Raw genomic sequence first — 18,344 nt, 5'->3', positions numbered from 1 at the left:
ATGGCCGAAAGGACTCATCACTGCCGTAGTCAAGCGAGGCAAAAGGCTATCCATATGTCACATGTCAAGTCTCAGCGCTCGATTACACAAACGTCCGCGGTTGCCAATATTCACGCTAATAGCTCGCCATGAAGCCATATACGATAGCAGTGTCAGCAGAGTGCCAGCAGCCGCAGATTGCGGGCAGCGTCGAACTTGGATACTTGCCTAAACTGATTGCTGGTCGCATCAGATCTGAGATTCAATCGCAAATGTTGGCCACGGGCCGCTGCGGGCGTCAAGGACGCTGCTACGTACGAGTGTGGCTTTTTTACCTTCTACCATCATGTTACTCCGCCTGCAAGATTGAAACCCGCGAACAGACGATGTCATTCCTACGCCGACTATTTGATAGGCTTAGGAGGCCTGTGAGTACCCACAACATTACTGTCATCTGCGGCTGTGACAGTCAAGGTATCGGACTCGGTCGGGACGGGTTGCTGCAGACATTCCGTTCGTCCATGGTCTGATTACTGTCTGTGTTCCACGCTCAGCTCATTGACACCACGTTGATCGCCATCCAGGCATGATGGACCCCATCATATCGCGTTTGTGTCGCGCTGAACATATCTCATGCTCTGCGTACAGTCGGGTCTGCCCGTAATATGTGTCTGCGTCTTCCCCAATAACCTTGAGAATGTACAACGTTGGTGTTATGTAGAGATTCGCTGACTCAGCTTCGCAGACGTATCTCATAGGCAGAGACCTCGAAGGTAAGAAAAATTCTCTCCACTGCCCTGTCCGTTTCGGCAGCTGAGTCTTCACACAGGGAACAAGTACTACGAGTATCCGAGCGTCTCCGATGGTATATATCCGTTATGTACGCGTGTCTTTGCCCCGAATGGCTTACGCGTATCTAGAAATGAGACGAACGAAACGTGTGGTGAAGTACAGGGAAGGAGCGGACATGCTGACCTACGTGGCCGGGAAGAGACGTCTTCCAGGTAAGGTGTCGCGCATACTTCATGTGTTCTCTGTATCACCCTCATGACCGCTCGCTATTTAGTTCAATGGACAGCGTGGCTCACGCACACGAGGCTCCATCCACCAGCACTCGAGGTGATTCGTCCTGTCATTGTCACAATACGTAACCTTCGTAATACAATGCTTTCATTTCAGGAGCTCCATGCTGACCTGGAGCGGCAGAGACGTGTCCAGTACAACGCGGCTTTGATTGAAGCGCGCGACCGCGAGGAACGCGTCCAGCAGCTCAGAATGGCCTCTGCAAGTCAAGGTGTTATGGATGGGGCTACAAACTCCCCAGCTCTGGAGGCTACAAAGCAGGAGGATGCGGCGAGCCTGGTACAGCCTGCAGGTCATCCGCCCTCCGCCTCCGACGTCTCTGTCACAAAGAAAGCACCCCAGCAAGCTCCGCCCGATTACCCTGCTCCGGTGTCAGACGAGCCTCAGGAGTGGAGTCCTCGTACAGTTCGGAGGGGCTAATACCTGCGCAGTTCTCGTCCTGTAACGAGCCTAGAGTCTACTACTATCACTCATATCACGTTGGCACCATGCCTGTCGAGGCGTGGAGTAAGCAACTCTGTGCCGTTATTCACTTGGCCAATTCGAATGTGATGTGCGCGGCATCGCTGGCGCGCTGGCCTCGGCCCCGTGTCGATGCTTGACGCAAGTACTGCCGTGTCCATGCTACTTCGTTCATGGTAGCCGCCTTGCTGATTCAATCGGGAGGACCAATCGATCAGGGTTGAGAATACGGTCAAGCTTGTGTTAGTGGAGTTCCTCGCCCTGTGCGCAAATCTCATACTGTACCGCAGATTGAGACAGTAATGTCGTATTGGCTAACATCAGTGGCCGTCTGCAGTACCTAGTCTGAGCAGGCTACATGAGTAACTTATAGAGAATGCCAAGCCACGGAATCGGTATCGGAAAGTATGTCGGCGCTTGCCATATTCTGATAACATAACGCATTCGAAGCCCCAAGCATCATGTTCTACTTTACATCTTCTCGAGAATAGCTGCAATAGCTGCTTATGTACCACTACCATGCATTGCCTCTGAGTCGCTGCATCGCTCTACGACGCTTGCTATTGAGTTCTGATCCATCACGAAGTTCACGAAGGGCTATGTCAACTGTACTGCAATGGATCCGTGGCCTCTTGCGGCAACTCTTGTCTTCAAAGCTAGTACGACTTTCTCTGCACGGCCTCATGCGGCTCTGGTTCTTTCTGAAGGGTTGCTATGCACGGGTATATCGTGATATGCCGCCAGGGAGAGACGGAGAGGGAGGAGGAGGGCAGCGGCTGTCGTTCGACACCAGGTCCGGTGAGAGTGTTGTCTATGCAAGCAGGGAGCCTACCACGTACCCTGCTGGCTATCTGGAGCAGGCACGGCACTCGATGTACCTCAGCGCAGACGGTAGTCGCCCCAACAGTCGGCCAGGGAGCCGACCAACGTCCGCCGTATACCCGCACTCGCAGAGAGATAGTGAAGAGGACAACCAATACCCCATCTCTGTTCAAACAGCCTCTCAGCAATCGCTCAATGGGTCTCAGGTATCGTTCACCTCTCAGCCTCATCGCCCACGGGCGAGTATATACGGCGACCATCTTGCAGCACCCACGTCTCGTCCATCTTCTCGCGCCTCTGTGCGCGCCACAGACCATCGTCTCTCCCGGATGGTCACAGCAGCGGACGCGCACCATCGGCGAGGCAGATCCAGGTCACGAGCACCGGAACAGAAACGCACTCCTGCGAGTTCGCGAGCGCGCCCCGACTCTGTGGTCTCCGTGCACGGAGACAGGGCTTCCGTGTACAGCAGGTCAAATCGGGCGTCTCCGGTCAGGCCGCCTCAGCTGCCCGGTACGCGCCTTCGGAGGTCCCAGAAAATGTATCCCGCACTCGCGACACACAGATATGACAAAGGAATCAAACTGTGGGTTTTGACACGTCGTACCTGTTTCCCCTGCTCAAGCCTTTCATGTTTGTAGTCAGGAACGCCCCTTCGAGTATGTTGTGCAGCCTATGCAGACATCCTACCCCTTGTGCGTATAATATCGAGCACGCGCCTGAATGATTGAGTTCACGTCCGAATAGAGAAGATGTACCTGTCGAATGGGTAGCTCATACACACCCTGAAGGCTGTTTATACTTTTATAACAGAGCCCGAGTACGTACAGCCTCCCAGCTTCCGTTCAACTAACCTGAATTGCATCTACCAGAGAACATACACTGAAGCGTGGCTATGCGATCCCGAAATCCTGGAAGAGATCGAGGACTTCGCAGTGAGGCTTGAGGAGCTAGTGCGGAGCTTGGAGTTCACACTGCCCCCGGACGCAGAACTCGTCCTCGAACTGGAACGGATACCAGCCCATGCGCCATCGCACGATGATCTGGAGTCAGGCAAGCCTAGCAAGCATTACTGGACATACTACTACGTCGACCACGCCGAGCGGGTGCTGTTCTGGATCCACCCATATTCAGTCTCGGACGAGCTCGAACAACTCAGAGGGTTCCACTCTCCGTCACATATCAGTGGGTTTTGTTGTTATGTGTCTCCGTACCAAGTTGACCTGACAGCGACCACATAAGAACACGGAATAGAAGAATACTACTGGTAATTTACGAGAGCAGTGTGTGTGGTGACTTCTTCTGCATGGGTAGGCTGATCCTTATGGAACACTTTGTCTAGTATCGCAAGCGCAGCTGACTCGACAGTACACAGGAAACACTGGGAGTACTTCCCCGTCTATCAAACAGTCACCGATACGCTGAGAGAAGAAGTACTAAGTATACTCGTGTACAGGAACGTCGGTAAGGCGGTTATTTCTTATATGACAGCAGCGGTGCTGAAGTCACGCCGTTCCCATTGAGACCAGTTAACGTCGGCGGCATCTACGGTGGGTATGAAACCCGATGATCTTCAAAAGTTGGCATCTGTGATCAAATCGGCCAAAGGTTGGTGGTACCTATATGCTCTGCCCCTTGTTCTTCGGTGGCTCAAAACCTTGTAGGACTCTCCGCAAATCAGTACATTGCGTGTGCTATTGGTGGGCTCCTTCTACACCTCAACACCTACGTGTTCACTGATACGAGCATACCAGGACGTCTCATGTGCCTTTTCGGTGAGAAATCTTGCGTACTTGTATAACTGATCGGGTGACTCAGACACTTGCAGCGCATGACCGATATCATTACTATTACGGACAAAAGGTTGCTCGTCTCGATCGGTACGAGAGTTTATTCGACGACAGCCGGGGAAAGCGAACAGCTCTTGCTGCTTTACTGTCACCGGTCCTGTTCAACGCACCCGAGGTCCACTTGCGGTCGCTGGAGAGAATATGGATCGATCAGATCATCAACGAGATACCTTGGACGCAATTTATCCACAAGCTCCAGACGGACTGGCAGGAAGCCGTACTCACGGTCGGTCCCTTATGGCAAGTCTATGTCAGACGTACTCAATCTGGAAACAGGCGACGGTGTTGCTCAACGCCAACATATCATTCATGACAATCAATGACGTCGACAGTGGCAATGGGCCTAGGACTCCGGCGCAGATTGCAAGTTTCGTGTCCACCATTGCTAGTATCGCTGCCACAGTGATCGGAATGTTGTTGGTCCGCCAGTACCGAGTCAAGCCCAAGGAGACAGCGACGGATGCCGTGAGTTGACGTCTTCGCCGCGAGAGCGTTCCGAGCTAATCGGCGGCGTAGGTGACATATCTGACCAGCCGGAGACATCCTAAGCTCGGATTGGAGACACTGGCCATCATGTATAGCTTGCCTTATGCGCTTCTCATGTGGGCGTAAGTACCGGGATCGACGTACCACACTGTGTCTTGGCGATGCTGATCTATACCCTCATACTAGGGTGGTCACGTTCCTGGTTGCCTTCGCGCTAGAATGTTTCCACGTCCGCGACATACCAACTATCACCGTGACTGCGACGACGTGGGGCCTTGCAGCGATGCTGCTCGTCCTGTGCCTCTACACGATCTGGGAGGGCGGCGACATCTCCATACATCAATGGCTGCGCGACGCCTGGAAGACCGCGTGTGAGCGCGTGCGGAGCGTCTTTCGCGTTACACGGGAAAAGGAGGACGAAGAGGAAAGGGCCAACCCTACATCGGGACCTTCGAGCGATACTGCTGCGCTAGAGATGATGATGGAAGAATGCTGATGCCATGATGCGCGGGCGTACTCGGACACTGCTTGCCTGAGGTCGGGCGGCGATCGTGACCACTGACATCGCCTTCGCCTTCGGAAGCTACGATGCGTCCTATGGCTACGGATTATTTAGAGCACCTTGCTTTATGTTGGTGTTGGAACATGAGGAGTTTGGATCTATGAATGGAATCACGACCATTATCACACACTCGTGTACTGCACCTTGGTTCGCACCAGGTATGTGTCCATGGCGACGTCTACATTGCCCTCCCAGACCTTGTTGAGAGGGTGGTCGTTGACACGACGCAACTCTCTGGGCTGGATGTGTGCCTCCATACCCGTCGGTATAACCCAGATGTCGTGGTTAGAACGAACGACGAAGATGGGCTGAGAGGGAAGACCGTGGTATCTGTGCTCGGCTTCCTCTGCGGAAGGAACGAAGGGGGCATTTGGAAGAGGGTCCGGGACGGTGTAGGTGAACGGGAAGGAGAGGTGAAGAGGGGGCAGACGGTCCTCGTCGGCAGCCATATTGAAAAAAAGTCTTAGTCGACGTGGTTAGTGAAGACACTCAGGCATGTAAGTACACGATGCTATCACATTGATGACGCACAGCTGAGTACGCAAGATCGAATGCCATGCACTATGTCTCGCACAAGGACTGTGCATAACCCTCTGTGGTCATCATGACGCGAAGGAGTCGATTTCATATCCTGAATTGAGTTCGTGAAAGTATGTGCAGAATGCTGATGACCGGTCCACGCTGTGGTGTCTGGTATGCATCGATCGTCATCTGGACATGCATGTCGCGCCCTTAAATATCGTGTACTTGTTGAGTAGCCCCACACGGAGTGGCTCGAGGTGTCGAGGGTGTCGAGGGATCATGATGACTAGCCACCAGGCCCCTAAGCCCAGGACCTACGCGGATGCCCTCGAACCCACTGCAGAGCTCCGGATCGTTCCTGCATGTTACTTTATGTGACAGGCGTAGGTACTTGCAATTTGTACTTAGTATGCGCCGCAGCCTGGTCATTGTCCAAACCTTCACCGCTAATAGGATCATGCTCGGTGGACTCATTTTCGAATAGCTATGCAGAGAATTGGCCATCGAAATGGAGCCCCGCCCAGCAAATCAGTTCGAAATGACATTTGATTCTATGAAATGCGCTCATGACATTCGCATGAACAGTACAGTGCATGTCTCGGTCCACTGTCCTCGGCCCCCTAGAATGTCTTCCCGCGGGCAGAGGTATGGGTCGTCAAATACTCGTCCTTAACGCCTTACATTTGTGCCTTTGGTGCTATTAACATTTTGCTTGACAGGTCCGCGGGGTTTCCACTCATCGTAGTCCTCGGTCGCGGTCGGGCTGCAGCATTGGGGTGTAGTCAGTCAAGCATGAGACACCGGACGAGACAGAACGTCAACATACGCAGTGCTCGGCGGTTCGGTGTTTTCGGTACTATATAACAAATGGCATCTCAGCTGGAATTTTTGGATCCGAGCCAAACGGACCCACGTACCCCCGGGTTACATGCGACGTCGGCGTACTGTCTTCCGGCGGTGTCGGCTCGACGCGCGGAGACGTCGCCTCGCCCACGTCCGACTGGGGCTGAGTAACACTAGGCAGAGCTCTCGAATTACGAGACATGTGTGACTGTGAGAACGCTACCACGCACCTTTGGTGGGCTGCCATCTAGTAGATCGGGATAGCGAAGCTCGTGTGTGGTGTACTGTGCAAGTACTGTGCGCACGAATGGTGCGTAGGCAGGATGACCTTGTCGAGGTCGACGACACAAGATTTCTGATATCTGACCGGAATCTAACCTCGCCTTCGATGGTTATCTGCCTTCGAGCACCTGAGTGGCGCGCTTCATGGCCAGGCGCGCCCAAGTCGCGCCTCAGCATCAGGCCGCCGAGTGGCGCCCCCGAAACAATGTTGCCGACGAAGATGGAAGTGAGAAGAGAACTACAGTAAAGATTCTTAGGACCGCCTCGAAGAGGCCTTGAACCAGTGCTAATATAGGTTCGTGAATGGTACACGCACGACGGGTAGAGGGCGCGGGCAGGGGCAGTGGCACTGCAGGTAGGCAGTGTCACCCTGTGACAGAAGGCTTAACCGCTTGCTCGAAGGCTGGGCCAGTGCCTGCGACACTGCCCAATCGCGGCGCATTTGCCCGTGTGGTGGAAGTTATGTAGAACCGCCGCACGCTCGGGTGTCTGGCGTTGCTGTGACGTTACTAGGAATCTAATTGCAAATAATTGGTGGCCGTCACGTCCCGTGGCACGTTAGACGCCCGTTGCGACTTGGCTGTGTCGTCGGCTTCTGCAGGTTGCACCTTTGTTGCCCCTTGTACCGATTCCGAAACAGTCACGTATATATAGCTGTCGCTGTCTCTACTCCCTAGTTCCATACTTGAAGCTCGAAGCCTCGGCCACTCATCATGCAGACCTCGCAAGTCATCGTCTCGAGTCACTCTCCGAAGAATATCACCCCCACACGTGGCGCTCTCGAGCCAACTACGGTCCTGCGGAGTCGTCGGTACACAAAGAAGGCTAGGTACGACATTCGGCTGGTCGTCGGGAGTGACTCATCTAACAATTCCTGTCCTAGGGTATCCCCAGGGCATACGAACATCCGGGCTGGCTTCTGCTCCTCGGGGAGGGAACCCGAGTGAGTATTGTGCCTCCGCTTTCGACCACTGTGAGCTCAGCGTTTGTTTTCTTCTAGACCGCAGTATCTGCCGCCCGGGTGGTCTGCTTACACGCATCCCGAAGGGCAACGCTACTTCGCCCGAGAATCGAAACCTAGGATCATCACGGAGGCCAATCTCCATTCACTTGCCACCCAAGACCTTGTGGCCGGCTATATCGAGGCGTTCGAACAGCAATGCATCGAGCAGAAGATGCTCGTACCTGATGACGCGGAGCTTTTCTTGGAGCCAGATGTAGCTTCAACTTCGTGTGGTTACTATCTGGTGGATTGCTCGAGTCGGGTCGTCTTCTGGCTTGAGGAGGTGGCTAGCGACATGCTGGACCTACCAGCAACCGTCACCGACTCGCATCTTCGAATTGCTCTGGAGGAGCACTACTGGACACACGTTGAATACTTCGCTATGCACCGTTGCCGCGAAGTGGACTTGTCGCTGGCACAGCTCAAGACCACTCTGCTACACGCACGAGTAGATCAGATGACATCTGCGACTTCCACCTTCCCCTATAACGCCAAGGAATGTTCCGAATTCTTGGAGGTCGTCAAGGCAGCCCAAGGTGTGTACGGCGTCCAGGATGAGCGGCTTTAGCTGAACACCAGCTCAGAATGCGTGCTTGATGGTCACATCGTGGCAACCATCGCTCGTCTGTGGAATGTCATACGTGAGTCGACTGTTCGCAACGTTCATCGTCTAGGATGCTAACAAAAAGGCAACTACAGTGCACCACAGATTTACGATACACTACGGCGAGGAGCACGCCCGTCTCTCACGGGACCAGTCAATATTGGATTGTCCCGCGACAACTCCGTCGCCATTCTTCTGCATCCTCTCGCGGCTCTTCTTCAGAATACCAGAAGCCAATGTACACCAGTTCGACCAGCTGTACGTCGACAACCTGGTCTACGCTGAGCCGTGGCGCGAGGCCATGAAGGCGCACAGAGGCGACTGGCTCCTGCACGCCTCCTGGGCCCTCGCCCTTCTTATGTGCGCATCTATCTCTTGACAGCCAATCACCGCCCGCTGACTCGGCGGCCTCCCCAGCGTTGATGTACTGTCGCTGATCGTTCCGCATGCTTCGCGCCATCTGGCGCTGGCGTCGACGTTGTTCTGCAACATGTCCCTTCTTTCAGCGGTGATCTTGTCCATGAGACATCATTGGGCCACGACCTCCGACGCCTCCGACGCCGTAAGCTTCACTCATTCCATAAGATCCCAGCCGTTCCTGACCAGAGCAATGAACCCGCAGGCGACGTACCTCTCCGAGGCCCGCCGGGAATCGTCTGGCTTCTGCTGGACCGCGTTCGCATTCAGCCTCCCCAAGGCGCTCTTCCTCTGGGCGCTCGTCCTGTCCTCCATGCAGGGCTTCGTGTGGCTCGCGGCTGTCGCCGATCTGTATGCGCTCATTGCAGTACCGTTCCTCCTTGTCGCCATCGCTCTTTGCAGCGGTGCGCTCCCCGGAACGTGGGAGCTGCCCGGTGCACATTTCATCGCCCGTCTTCGCGCCGCCTGCAGGCGACGCCGAGCGAAGGCGGACGAGTGCACGGTGTAGATACACACATAAAATCCCGAAACTTTGGACACACGCCTCCGTTGGAAAATACCCGATTGTGCTTTCTCTGATTCACTCGACCTCGGACCCACCCACACAGACACGCGTGGATACCCTTGCATTTTGTAGTTTACTTTGGCGTGACAAGGTTAGCAGTACTATACACAGATGTATCACTATAGCCCTCCTCCTGTTGCTTCTCCCGGGCGATCGAATAGATGCGGTGGCTTATCCTGTCAGGTGTGCAAGGTCCGGCTCGAAGCGCAGAGGAACTGCGGCAACATTCCCAAGACCCGAGCGGGATCCTCACCTTTTTTGTCGACTCAGGACTCGGCCTCTTCCTGCGAACTTGCTTGCTTCGTGCGCTCATCTGGTGAGTGGTTCGATGCTGTGAACAAGGATTTGGTTGATGACAAGAGGCGGTGATGCATGTTGCGAAATGGCCTAGCACACACTGTCCGGGACCTGACCCTTGTTCCGACTTTAGTCGCGCGCCCGCGAGTGCTAGTGGTTGACAGCCTGGGTTCGAACGTTCATATCCATGCCTCCATTGGGTTTCCTAGGCTCAGTCCCTGCGGGTAGGCATCGTTTGCAATACACATTGGAAATCGCCACTATGATCGGAGTGCTCAATCACCCAAGACAGTGGGCCGCACACTCGCCCCCAGCCACTGGTATGTGCTGTGACTCACCGAAGGCGCGAAGCTCGACCACACTGACAGAAGTCTAACATGTGGCACGTTCTCCTTTCATCTTATCAAGCTAGACATTCATATCCGACTCTCTCACAGTGTTTCACCCCTTGCTTCCCTCCTCATCCGGTAGGTTCCTGCGCGGCGAAGCCCGCGCAGGCTCACGTTCCTCGCAGCATCATCATGGGCACATGGCTCCTGTGGCAGGATCGTTGTGGGAGTCCCGCGGCGCTGTCGTCCTGTACGTCCGTTCGCATCACGTCATGACATTGTAGAGCGATCTCTTCCTGAAACGGGTGGCGATCCGGCGGTGAGTGGCTTCTGAAGGGATGGTGGCTGTTACCTGTGGCGCGGGGCCGACGGGGAGAGGCACATATAACAGAGGGACGACGGCCTGAGTTCCTCGTAGCACCACAATGCCTGGCCTTACCCGCCCACCGATCCGACGAGCTCTCAGCGTTGCGGTGCAGTACACCCACCTCGGGGACCCACATGTCCTTCGCGGTACCCACCACGATCCGGAGGTGCTCACCAAGATATTGACAGGTGGGTTCTCGTACTGCACTGCGGATGTGTCCGGAGGGATGTTGACAGCTCTGAATAGAATTCATGCATTTCAAGCATGAGGATATCGTCATTCTTATGGACGACGAACATGGGAGGTACCAAAAACCGACGCGGGATAATATTGTGAGTGGCGTTTGCGAGGATGTTGCGAGGTCTCTGATCCGCGTGCTACAGCTTGACTCTATGCGCGCCCTCCTGCGAGAAGCCCAGACCGGGGATCATTTCGTGTTCCACTGTGAGTACTCATTCAGTATCCTTTGAGGACATGAGTTCAATTGTATGGATGTGTAGTTTCTGGACACGGGGATCAGATACCTAACGAGAATGGTACTGAAGAGGACGGCCTCGACGAGAGTAAGCGGTGGAGCTTGTGATACTCTCGTCCTAGGTAACTGAATAGCTGGCTGTAGTTATATTGCCGGTCGACGTGGAGCTGTCTCCTGATGGTTCTGCGCTCAAGAACTTCATCATGGACGATGTACGTTATCATGTATTCGTATGCTCAATGCTCGCACTGAATAGATGCGACGCAGACGATCCATGATATTCTCGTAGATCATACTCCGCCGGGGGCCCACTTCATGGTAGGTCTCACCTCGGCTTGTGGATGGTCGGTAACTTAAACCAAGAAAAGATGATTTTTGACTGCTGCCACTCGGGAACAGCTGCGGGTACGTTCATTACCGTTCGCTCGAGAAGTAATTGCCTTCAACGGCGCATTACCTCTAGATCTACCAAATAGCAGCAGCAAGCAGCCACCCCCGAAGAGCGGTGAGTTGGCCTGACCATGGAGAAGTTGGGGAGTTCACTCATGTCCCATTGTGTCTATTAGTCCGAATGCGAGCAACCGCGCACGATGAACCTGGTTCGGAGAAACATGAAAGGCCACACGTCAAGCATAAGATTGATGGGCCTGATGTGGTGAGTCGTGCTAAATGGTCGGTCATCTCGTTGTCTTCATTCTGATCTCGATCATCTCAGACGTCGTGGTCCGCCTGCGCAGATAATGAGAACACTCCAGACAGTCGTACGGGAGGTATCTTCCTGAGGGTCAGTAATGCGCGCGGTCCTATATTTTCAGCTGCTGACATTGTCTGCAATGATCAGAGTTTTTATGAAGCTCTGAGTGAGTGGCTGACCAACCGCGAAATCTGCGCCAATTTTGAAACGAGGATCTGCAGAAATGCACAAGGACGCCACGCGGGGAGAACTCTTGAATGACATTACGTGCGTCGATGTCTTGAGCATTGTGCTTCCGGCCTGGTGGCTCATCCTCAGACACCGTAGTAAACGCATAAAGCGCAAAGTCAACATACATAATCGACATCTGTCAGAGCAGCACAATGCCGACGGAGAGACAAATGGCTTGGTCTCCCGACGTGGTGACGAACAGAATGACGAGCCGGACGAGGTGCCGACCCCGTTGCCGACCCCTGAGGTAAGGCATCCGTAACTACCGTACGTCGACGTCTGTCTGATAGATGTTCGTCTAGCTCGCATCCAGTAATCGTCTGGTATGTTCAATGCTATCAGCCCTCGGGACTGCCAGCTGATGTTGGACATTTCGTAGGAGGACACCTACGAAAGTCACGTCCTCGACGAGGATTATCCGGACTAAACCCTTGCCAAGCGCCATACAAAACGTGCTCGCTTGTAGCACATGCCATTTTCTGGGAGGACAAGGACGGAAAGCTCGCGGCAAAGCATCACGAACTATGGGTTGCTTGTGCGGCCTGGATGAGAGGTCGAGAGCTCAGGGTGTACCACGCGGACATGCAGATACGTGATAGATCTCTCAGTGTTGCATATTGTTATCGCTTTATATTTAGTTCATTCTGGATGATCATGAGTGTCAACTTGGAGAACATGCTTGACTATGCTTCGACTGCCCTCGGCTTCCATTGGATTCCAGCGCGGCGCAATGGCATTCGCCTGGCCATTCGTTGTTCAGTCCACGGCTGATGTCGACCTGCATCATCCACCGCGGTGCATCTGCATATGCAATTCGGCGACAGTGGCATTGCAAGGTCCGCCGGTCAAGCAGTAGAGTTCTAGATATAACATGTATGTGTACGGCATAGAAGTATACCTCAGGTCACCGGGACTTGCAGTGTGGTGGCCCTGCAAGGGTCGGACACTGCCCGTCGTTGAGTGCGTTGAGTAGTCTCAGGCCCAAATTTAACACTGAGCGCTGAGCGCTCGAGCGGTTCTCCGGAGCGCCCATGTAACTGCAAGTGGCATATCGTGCGTGGGTGTCGAGTCTAACGCATCCACTCATCGCTCTTCCATGTTCCATGACCTGCGGGTGCCATGGGCGTATCTTTAGACATCACGGAGAAGCCCGCAGTCAGAGCGCGGCGTGTTTCACCTGGCTGAGTAGCTAGAAAGACGGGGTTAAAGGCTCACAGCCTGAGGTACGTACTACGTACCCCCCACAGCCACTGGCCTACCTCGGAGGCCCTTGTACCATGCCTGTTCCAACGAGACCACCGCTCAGAAAAGCTCTTAGTATCGGGGTTCAATACTCTACTTTGAGGCAGTACGATCTAGAGCTTCCTGGAGCATGCAATGACCCGAAGATACTGTCAGACCTGTTAGTTGGTGAGCTGCACAGGTTGCCCTTGCATATTGTCGTATCTCAATTACACCGCTTCCACAGACATTTACGGATACGAGCGAGAACACATCATCATTTTGATGGATGACCATCCGAGTGTTGATCGAAAACCTACTAAGGAGAACATTGTAAGTCGATTTCGAAGGGAGTACACGGCTGTACACACGCTGACTTGTATTCGTATGATGTGCTCAGGAGCGTGCAATGAATGAGTTGGTCGCCGGTGCACAGCCCGGCGATCACTTCGTCTTTCATTATAGGTCGTGCACGTTACTGGGCTTCCTCAGAGACTAAGCGCCTCTACATCGACCAGTCTCTGGGCATGGCGCTCAAGTACCAAACGAGGACGGGACCGAAATGAGCGGATTCGACGATGGTAGGTCTAGTCGGACGCTCTGTCAGAAATGATGGGTCTTATGTCATTCAAGTCATCTGGCCCGCCGACGTGCAATACGATCCTGACGGCGACTTCGAGAACTACATCAAGGACGATGTGAGGTCGCGGTATCAATGACTTGCGAATAGATTGCTCACCATTCTACGACTGACAGGAAATTCACGATGTCTTGGTAGAGAAAGTCCCAGTCGGCGCACACTTCATGGTCAGTATGCCTGTGATCATTCTACTATGCCAGTGTCTGAGCTGAACCCTGCTGGTGCAGATGGTCTTCGACTGCTGCCACTCGGGCACGATGGCCGGTAAGGTGTAATCATTGCAATACGAACGCAAGCGGACTGACTAGTACTTTTCGCATAGATTTGCCATACGACAGCGAAGACTGTCCTCCACCAACGCCTTTGTCTGCGACGTCCAGCACCAGCACAACGTCGACGTACCCAAACATTCAGAATAGTATGTCAGCGTGACTATACACGTGATTGACTGTCTGATCCTTCATCTCTAGTCCGTCTGCGAGGATCGCAAGACGTCCGTGAGTGCTATGTGTTCTCGCAGATACTAGGACGTCGCCTAATGATCTCGTTCAACTCAGATACCGAGGAGGGTCTCCAACGCACCACAGCGCAGGAGGAATTCCACCCCGCCGTTCCTGTCACTCACAACCTGGACGACGATGCGCCAGCCTTCGCTGATATAGTGAGTGTACACCCTTCTCGCGATGGGTAGTTACCTACTACAAGTCTTTCCAGACCGCCTTGTCTGCTTGTGCAGATTCACAGAGCACACTGGGATCGTCCAAAGGGGGCCTCTTTATCAACGTGAGATTCCGCTAGTAGCGACGTGGTTCTGCGAGTGCTGACTCACCGTCGTCTCAGGCTCTAGCGAATGCTTTGCGTGAGTGCCAGCCGTTACAGATATGGAAAAGTGGTGCTGACGCCCTCCAAGGGCACAACCCGAAGGCGAGTCATGCAGAGCTGCTGAGTAGTGTATCGTACGTCAAACCAAAACTAGGTACACACCGTGTACGTGTGCTGACTCTTTGTGATCACCAGGCATGAGATCGCGAAGATCACTGCCAAGATCAACTCGCATCTCACCAGCGGTGAGCATTTTGAGATTACGCCGGAGGTGTGTTCTCCATATGTCTTCTGACTGGGTGTAACCTGACTCAACTTCCACCCAGATGGAGAGTTTACAGTCCATGGTACGTCCTCTGAGTATGTTCGACCAGACATGTCATTGACCACATGTGCCGTTAGCGGGACGTGATGCAGACGCCGCTCGATATCTGAGGCATTTGTTCTATCCTTTTTTGTACCCTCATAGCTCTCTTCCGGTGCCTCCGCAGTTGTATCTTCAACTTTCGATCATCTCGTACTTTGTGCCTGTCTGCCACGCAGCTTATAATAGACCTCGTTCTGTAAGTGGTTCTCGCTCAGCCTCCGCCGTATGATCGTCGACCTGCGCTGACAAGGCCCATCATCAGAATAATTAGTTGTACTCTATGAGCAGCTGCTCTTTGATTCCTCCTATTAATTGTCAATCCTTTGATGTTCGCGAGGCCCCCCTAGTCAGAGGGATTGAAGACAAGCGACCGTCAAATGGTCGACGTCCGCGCTCGCTCTATAGATTCCTCAAATATACTACAATCAATTGTAAGGCATCGCGGCCTCAATTGACCGTATTGTTTGGCAGGGATGGACCGAAGCCGGGCAGAAGCACCAGGGTCCTCAACCTCGTCTACCCCTCTGCGGTGCACATGTCCGTCGTGAAGGCATGCGTCAACTTCGAAGTATCAAAACGAGTGACCATCTCTTTGCGCAGGTCAGCTCGTTCTACACGTCTCGCCCGCTCGCCAGATCTTGATGCCTTCTGGAACAGTGGACACGCCCTGCACGGAGCGGGACGTCCGAACAACCCACGGACTTTGAAGAGTGGATCGCTTGCTGACCTTTTACTGCGAGCAACGGCCCTCGTGGCCCACACAGTATCTACAGCCTGAGAGCAAGCGCATCTTGTATGTTACCCTTGCCTCACCCGCCGCTACATTCCATGAAGACCTGAATAACCGCAGTCTCGTCCGCCTACCGCGATTGAGTGCCAGTGCCAGTGCCGTATCTCATTCAATGAGTAGCGAGACCGTCGCGGAGAATACTCTCGTCCCGGTCTCACTCAGTTTTTGCGATGACCTCTCGGTCTCAGGCGGTCTCTCTCATCTGCACGCTGCTATGGGGAGTGGCAGTATTCCGGTACGAGGGCTCAGTTCACCGTCTCTGACCCTGAGCGCTCATTCGGCTGATCTTGACGTCCTCAGGCTGGCACCTTTTCCGGAAGTCGTGTGTCATGTAGAGCCCCGCCGTGCGCGTATATAACCAAGGGCCCGGTAGGACGCCGGGCAATAACAGTTCCCCTACCACTTCAAGCTTTCTCTTCCAGTGTGCATCATGAAACTCATCTTCAGGTACGCGACGTTCTGTGAGCCTGAGGCTTGCGTTGCTCATGCTTAGCCCATATAGCTCGCTTTTCGTGCTCCTAGTATCGGCTGCGAACGCCCTGGTACTCGACGCGCCCCCGGCTTCCGGCTGGAAAGCGAAGGAGACCGTCACCGAAGGCTGGCAGTCGAGTGCCGCGGATCCTCCGTCGTTCACCTTGATGCTCTACACGGGCACGGCGGGGGAGACCTTCTTCCTCGGTAACCATCAGACTGCCGACGACACGGCGACCTTCACTCTTCCTGGAGTCTCCCCTGGGTGAGCTCTGCTTCCATTGCATCGGCCGATGTGTTGATTGATAACCGGCATGTCACGGTACGGTAGCTCTTACCATCTCGGCGCGGTTAACACGACGTGAGTATGTTCGATCTGCTCTGATACTCACTGGTTGACAGGCCTTCTACTACAGAAACCTTAACCAGGTCTGGGCTGTTACCGGGCAGTTCAACATTACGGCTGCGTGATGTGCGCGACACCAGCTGGCTAGCTGCAGTGTTGAGAGAGGTGTAACGGACGCGTCGCCGGTGTAAAGTGTCTCCTCGGAGACATGTGGCGCGGTACTTTTGTGCTTTCTCGATAATTGGCATCATTATTGGTGCTTCGTGCTATGATGCTTGCTTCGACATCGGTCTATGGCTCCTACCCGTGCTTCTGAGCATAAGAAATGCAGGTACTAGTACAGTGTGGTGAGCGAGACCTGGTTAGCAAAGTCTGGGCCTCCATCATTGCACGGAATGCTCGAGCGCAGATGCTGTATTTTTTGTTATCCAGGGTGCAGTGACAGCTCGCCAGCAGGCCTTCAACGAACATGAGTTATGTACATGCATCAGTAAGTGGGTTGCTACATCAACGCTATGACGTCACACGGTCCGATGAGCGTTCGCTCAAGATGCGATCTGTATTAGGCGCCCAAACCGGGCTTGGTAACCTTTGGTAACTTAGTCTCGGTTCAAGTTGTGTTTGTCTAGTACAGTCCCCAATACGCGACAATACCTAAACCTCTCGCAAAGCTTGCGCTTGCGCACGGCCTGAAGGTGCACGTACAAATCGCGAAGTAAGCTCGCAGAGCCTTGACAACGTCTATTAGAGATCATTACCAAACAAACATGTCTTCAAACGGGGCGACAACTTCATGAACTGCGTGGTCGCGAAGACTTCTCAGCGATCATGCGTGCAGAGGAGGATGCTCAAGCTCACGTATGATGCTACCTCCCCAGCAAAGGCTGCAAACGGGCACTGTCGTACGTCTCTTTCTCTTCCCTCTTCTACCACCCCTGTGCAGCGACTGTACAACCCGACACGCAAACTCTCTCGTGCAACCGGACGGCGGCTCGCGGTTGTCACTGCCCGGACCGTCGTTCCTACCACCGCCGCACGTCGTCGACCACTCACGGCCCCTACGCCAGGGCCACTTCTCATACAGACTGCGTACCATGTAACAACGTTGGCACACTCGAGTTCGCCGTGGCCTGCAGTCGGGGCTCGACTCGCGTCTTGCAGCAGTTTGCGTGCGAGACACCGCAGACGTCGCGCCGGTGGGATGACGTCATCATGCGAGTCGACAGTGACACTGCAGCCTTCCAAATGCGGGCTATTCGCGTACGGATCCGTACGCGAAACCGCGTCACGTCCTCTCAGTCACTGCAACTGACCTCGCGTCTCCCAGCGCGTCCTACTCCCTTCGCCATGCCCGCTACGGCAGTCCCCCATCCACCGCTCTGTCGAGGCGGGAGAGCTCTTCAACCAGGCAGCCAGTCAGGCTCTGCTACGGTGCTACTCCGCACATCCTCGTCCGTCTGCTCCGTACCGCACCTGCCCTCAGTATCTCGTCACCGGCCTCCTATCTCAGTACGGCCCCCGTGGATGCTGACTTTTGCTACAGGACGCCGCCAGTGACTCAAGGCGCCAGACGCGCAGCAGTGTACATTCGGCGAGGCACAGGTCCAACTTCATCTCATCCAGACTACAGATCCCCTCGCTCTAAGTAGCGTCGTATCACCGTTTGGTCTGTCAGGAAGGCCCCGAAGCTCTGAAGAAGAGCCAATATCAGCCTCCGAGTCCTTTCGATCTCGGTTATATGTCCGCCGTGGAAGTAAGTACGCATTCGTTATGATCTGCGCGTCGTGGAAGCGCTAACAAGAGCTCATTATCAC

The 18,344-nt window shown here is 54.2% G+C and overlaps 7 protein-coding genes across 7 annotated transcripts; 6 read left to right on the top strand and 1 right to left on the bottom strand.

The window, feature by feature from the left end:
* Positions 1 to 294: 294 nt before the first annotated feature.
* C8Q71DRAFT_762032 (uncharacterized protein) lies at positions 295 to 1,845 on the top strand. Its single transcript, XM_047923904.1, has 6 exons — positions 295 to 407; positions 725 to 752; positions 809 to 844; positions 900 to 983; positions 1,046 to 1,098; positions 1,159 to 1,845. Exons 1-6 carry the CDS (start codon positions 366 to 368, stop codon positions 1,480 to 1,482), a joined length of 567 nt encoding a protein of 188 aa, XP_047778638.1. The 5' UTR covers positions 295 to 365; the 3' UTR covers positions 1,483 to 1,845.
* Positions 1,846 to 5,374, top strand: C8Q71DRAFT_762021 (uncharacterized protein). Its single transcript, XM_047923903.1, has 13 exons — positions 1,846 to 2,932; positions 2,988 to 3,041; positions 3,094 to 3,166; positions 3,219 to 3,531; positions 3,589 to 3,613; positions 3,722 to 3,810; positions 3,871 to 3,954; positions 4,011 to 4,046; positions 4,101 to 4,121; positions 4,175 to 4,422; positions 4,473 to 4,661; positions 4,713 to 4,804; positions 4,869 to 5,374. The coding sequence occupies exons 1-13, from the start codon at positions 2,031 to 2,033 to the stop codon at positions 5,176 to 5,178; spliced, it is 2,436 nt and encodes an 811-aa protein (XP_047778637.1). The 5' UTR covers positions 1,846 to 2,030; the 3' UTR covers positions 5,179 to 5,374.
* C8Q71DRAFT_907942 (uncharacterized protein) lies at positions 5,367 to 6,042 on the bottom strand (the record flags this gene model as incomplete). The annotated part of the gene is made up of 1 exon (XM_047928974.1): positions 5,367 to 6,042. Exon 1 carries the CDS (start codon positions 5,691 to 5,693, stop codon positions 5,367 to 5,369), a length of 327 nt encoding a protein of 108 aa, XP_047778636.1. The 5' UTR covers positions 5,694 to 6,042.
* Positions 6,043 to 7,604: 1,562 nt separating this feature from the next.
* Positions 7,605 to 9,423, top strand: C8Q71DRAFT_858338 (uncharacterized protein; the record flags this gene model as incomplete). Its single annotated transcript, XM_047927509.1, has 7 exons — positions 7,605 to 7,720; positions 7,775 to 7,834; positions 7,892 to 8,430; positions 8,479 to 8,535; positions 8,594 to 8,858; positions 8,916 to 9,060; positions 9,121 to 9,423. The coding sequence occupies 7 exons, from the start codon at positions 7,605 to 7,607 to the stop codon at positions 9,421 to 9,423; spliced, it is 1,485 nt and encodes a 494-aa protein (XP_047778635.1).
* Positions 9,424 to 10,531: 1,108 nt separating this feature from the next.
* Positions 10,532 to 12,300, top strand: C8Q71DRAFT_858337 (caspase domain-containing protein; the record flags this gene model as incomplete). Its single annotated transcript, XM_047927508.1, has 15 exons — positions 10,532 to 10,661; positions 10,720 to 10,805; positions 10,857 to 10,917; positions 10,974 to 11,036; positions 11,093 to 11,160; positions 11,216 to 11,266; positions 11,317 to 11,353; positions 11,412 to 11,453; positions 11,515 to 11,603; positions 11,664 to 11,732; positions 11,790 to 11,808; positions 11,864 to 11,909; positions 11,970 to 12,120; positions 12,176 to 12,196; positions 12,253 to 12,300. The coding sequence occupies 15 exons, from the start codon at positions 10,532 to 10,534 to the stop codon at positions 12,298 to 12,300; spliced, it is 981 nt and encodes a 326-aa protein (XP_047778634.1).
* An 850-nt stretch (positions 12,301 to 13,150) lies between these two features.
* On the top strand, positions 13,151 to 14,991 carry C8Q71DRAFT_724148 (uncharacterized protein; the record flags this gene model as incomplete). The annotated part of the gene is made up of 14 exons (XM_047921623.1): positions 13,151 to 13,283; positions 13,342 to 13,427; positions 13,495 to 13,522; positions 13,560 to 13,632; positions 13,702 to 13,792; positions 13,851 to 13,901; positions 13,962 to 13,998; positions 14,057 to 14,152; positions 14,205 to 14,231; positions 14,292 to 14,395; positions 14,575 to 14,690; positions 14,752 to 14,827; positions 14,883 to 14,903; positions 14,959 to 14,991. The coding sequence occupies 14 exons, from the start codon at positions 13,151 to 13,153 to the stop codon at positions 14,989 to 14,991; spliced, it is 972 nt and encodes a 323-aa protein (XP_047778633.1).
* Positions 14,992 to 16,010: 1,019 nt separating this feature from the next.
* C8Q71DRAFT_78305 (uncharacterized protein) lies at positions 16,011 to 16,859 on the top strand. The gene is made up of 4 exons (XM_047924956.1): positions 16,011 to 16,160; positions 16,216 to 16,449; positions 16,516 to 16,545; positions 16,601 to 16,859. Exons 1-4 carry the CDS (start codon positions 16,144 to 16,146, stop codon positions 16,653 to 16,655), a joined length of 336 nt encoding a protein of 111 aa, XP_047778632.1. The 5' UTR covers positions 16,011 to 16,143; the 3' UTR covers positions 16,656 to 16,859.
* The last annotated feature ends 1,485 nt before the right edge of the window (positions 16,860 to 18,344 follow it).

The sequence above is a fragment of the Rhodofomes roseus genome (assembly GCF_022264815.1).
Source record: "Rhodofomes roseus strain CIRM-BRFM 1785 chromosome Unknown C8Q71scaffold_11, whole genome shotgun sequence".
NCBI lineage: Eukaryota > Fungi > Basidiomycota > Agaricomycetes > Polyporales > Fomitopsidaceae > Rhodofomes > Rhodofomes roseus.
This window is presented reverse-complemented; position numbering and strand designations above follow the sequence as displayed.

Excerpts from the sequence above, each read along its gene's own strand:
- C8Q71DRAFT_762032 (XM_047923904.1), top strand. The coding sequence starts at position 366 with ATGTCATTCCTACGCCGACTATTTGATAGGCTTAGGAGGCCT. Across the intron at positions 753-808 it reads CATAGGCAGAGACCTCGAAG|GGAACAAGTACTACGAGTAT; the intron begins GTAAGAAAAATT and ends GTCTTCACACAG. Across the intron at positions 1,099-1,158 it reads TCCATCCACCAGCACTCGAG|GAGCTCCATGCTGACCTGGA; the intron begins GTGATTCGTCCT and ends CTTTCATTTCAG.
- C8Q71DRAFT_762021 (XM_047923903.1), top strand. The coding sequence starts at position 2,031 with ATGTACCACTACCATGCATTGCCTCTGAGTCGCTGCATCGCTCTACGA. Across the intron at positions 3,167-3,218 it reads ACTTTTATAACAGAGCCCGA|AGAACATACACTGAAGCGTG; the intron begins GTACGTACAGCC and ends TGCATCTACCAG. Across the intron at positions 3,811-3,870 it reads ACTCGTGTACAGGAACGTCG|ACCAGTTAACGTCGGCGGCA; the intron begins GTAAGGCGGTTA and ends GTTCCCATTGAG.
- C8Q71DRAFT_78305 (XM_047924956.1), top strand. Across the intron at positions 16,450-16,515 it reads CTTCCTGGAGTCTCCCCTGG|CTCTTACCATCTCGGCGCGG; the intron begins GTGAGCTCTGCT and ends ACGGTACGGTAG. Across the intron at positions 16,546-16,600 it reads CTCGGCGCGGTTAACACGAC|AAACCTTAACCAGGTCTGGG; the intron begins GTGAGTATGTTC and ends CTTCTACTACAG.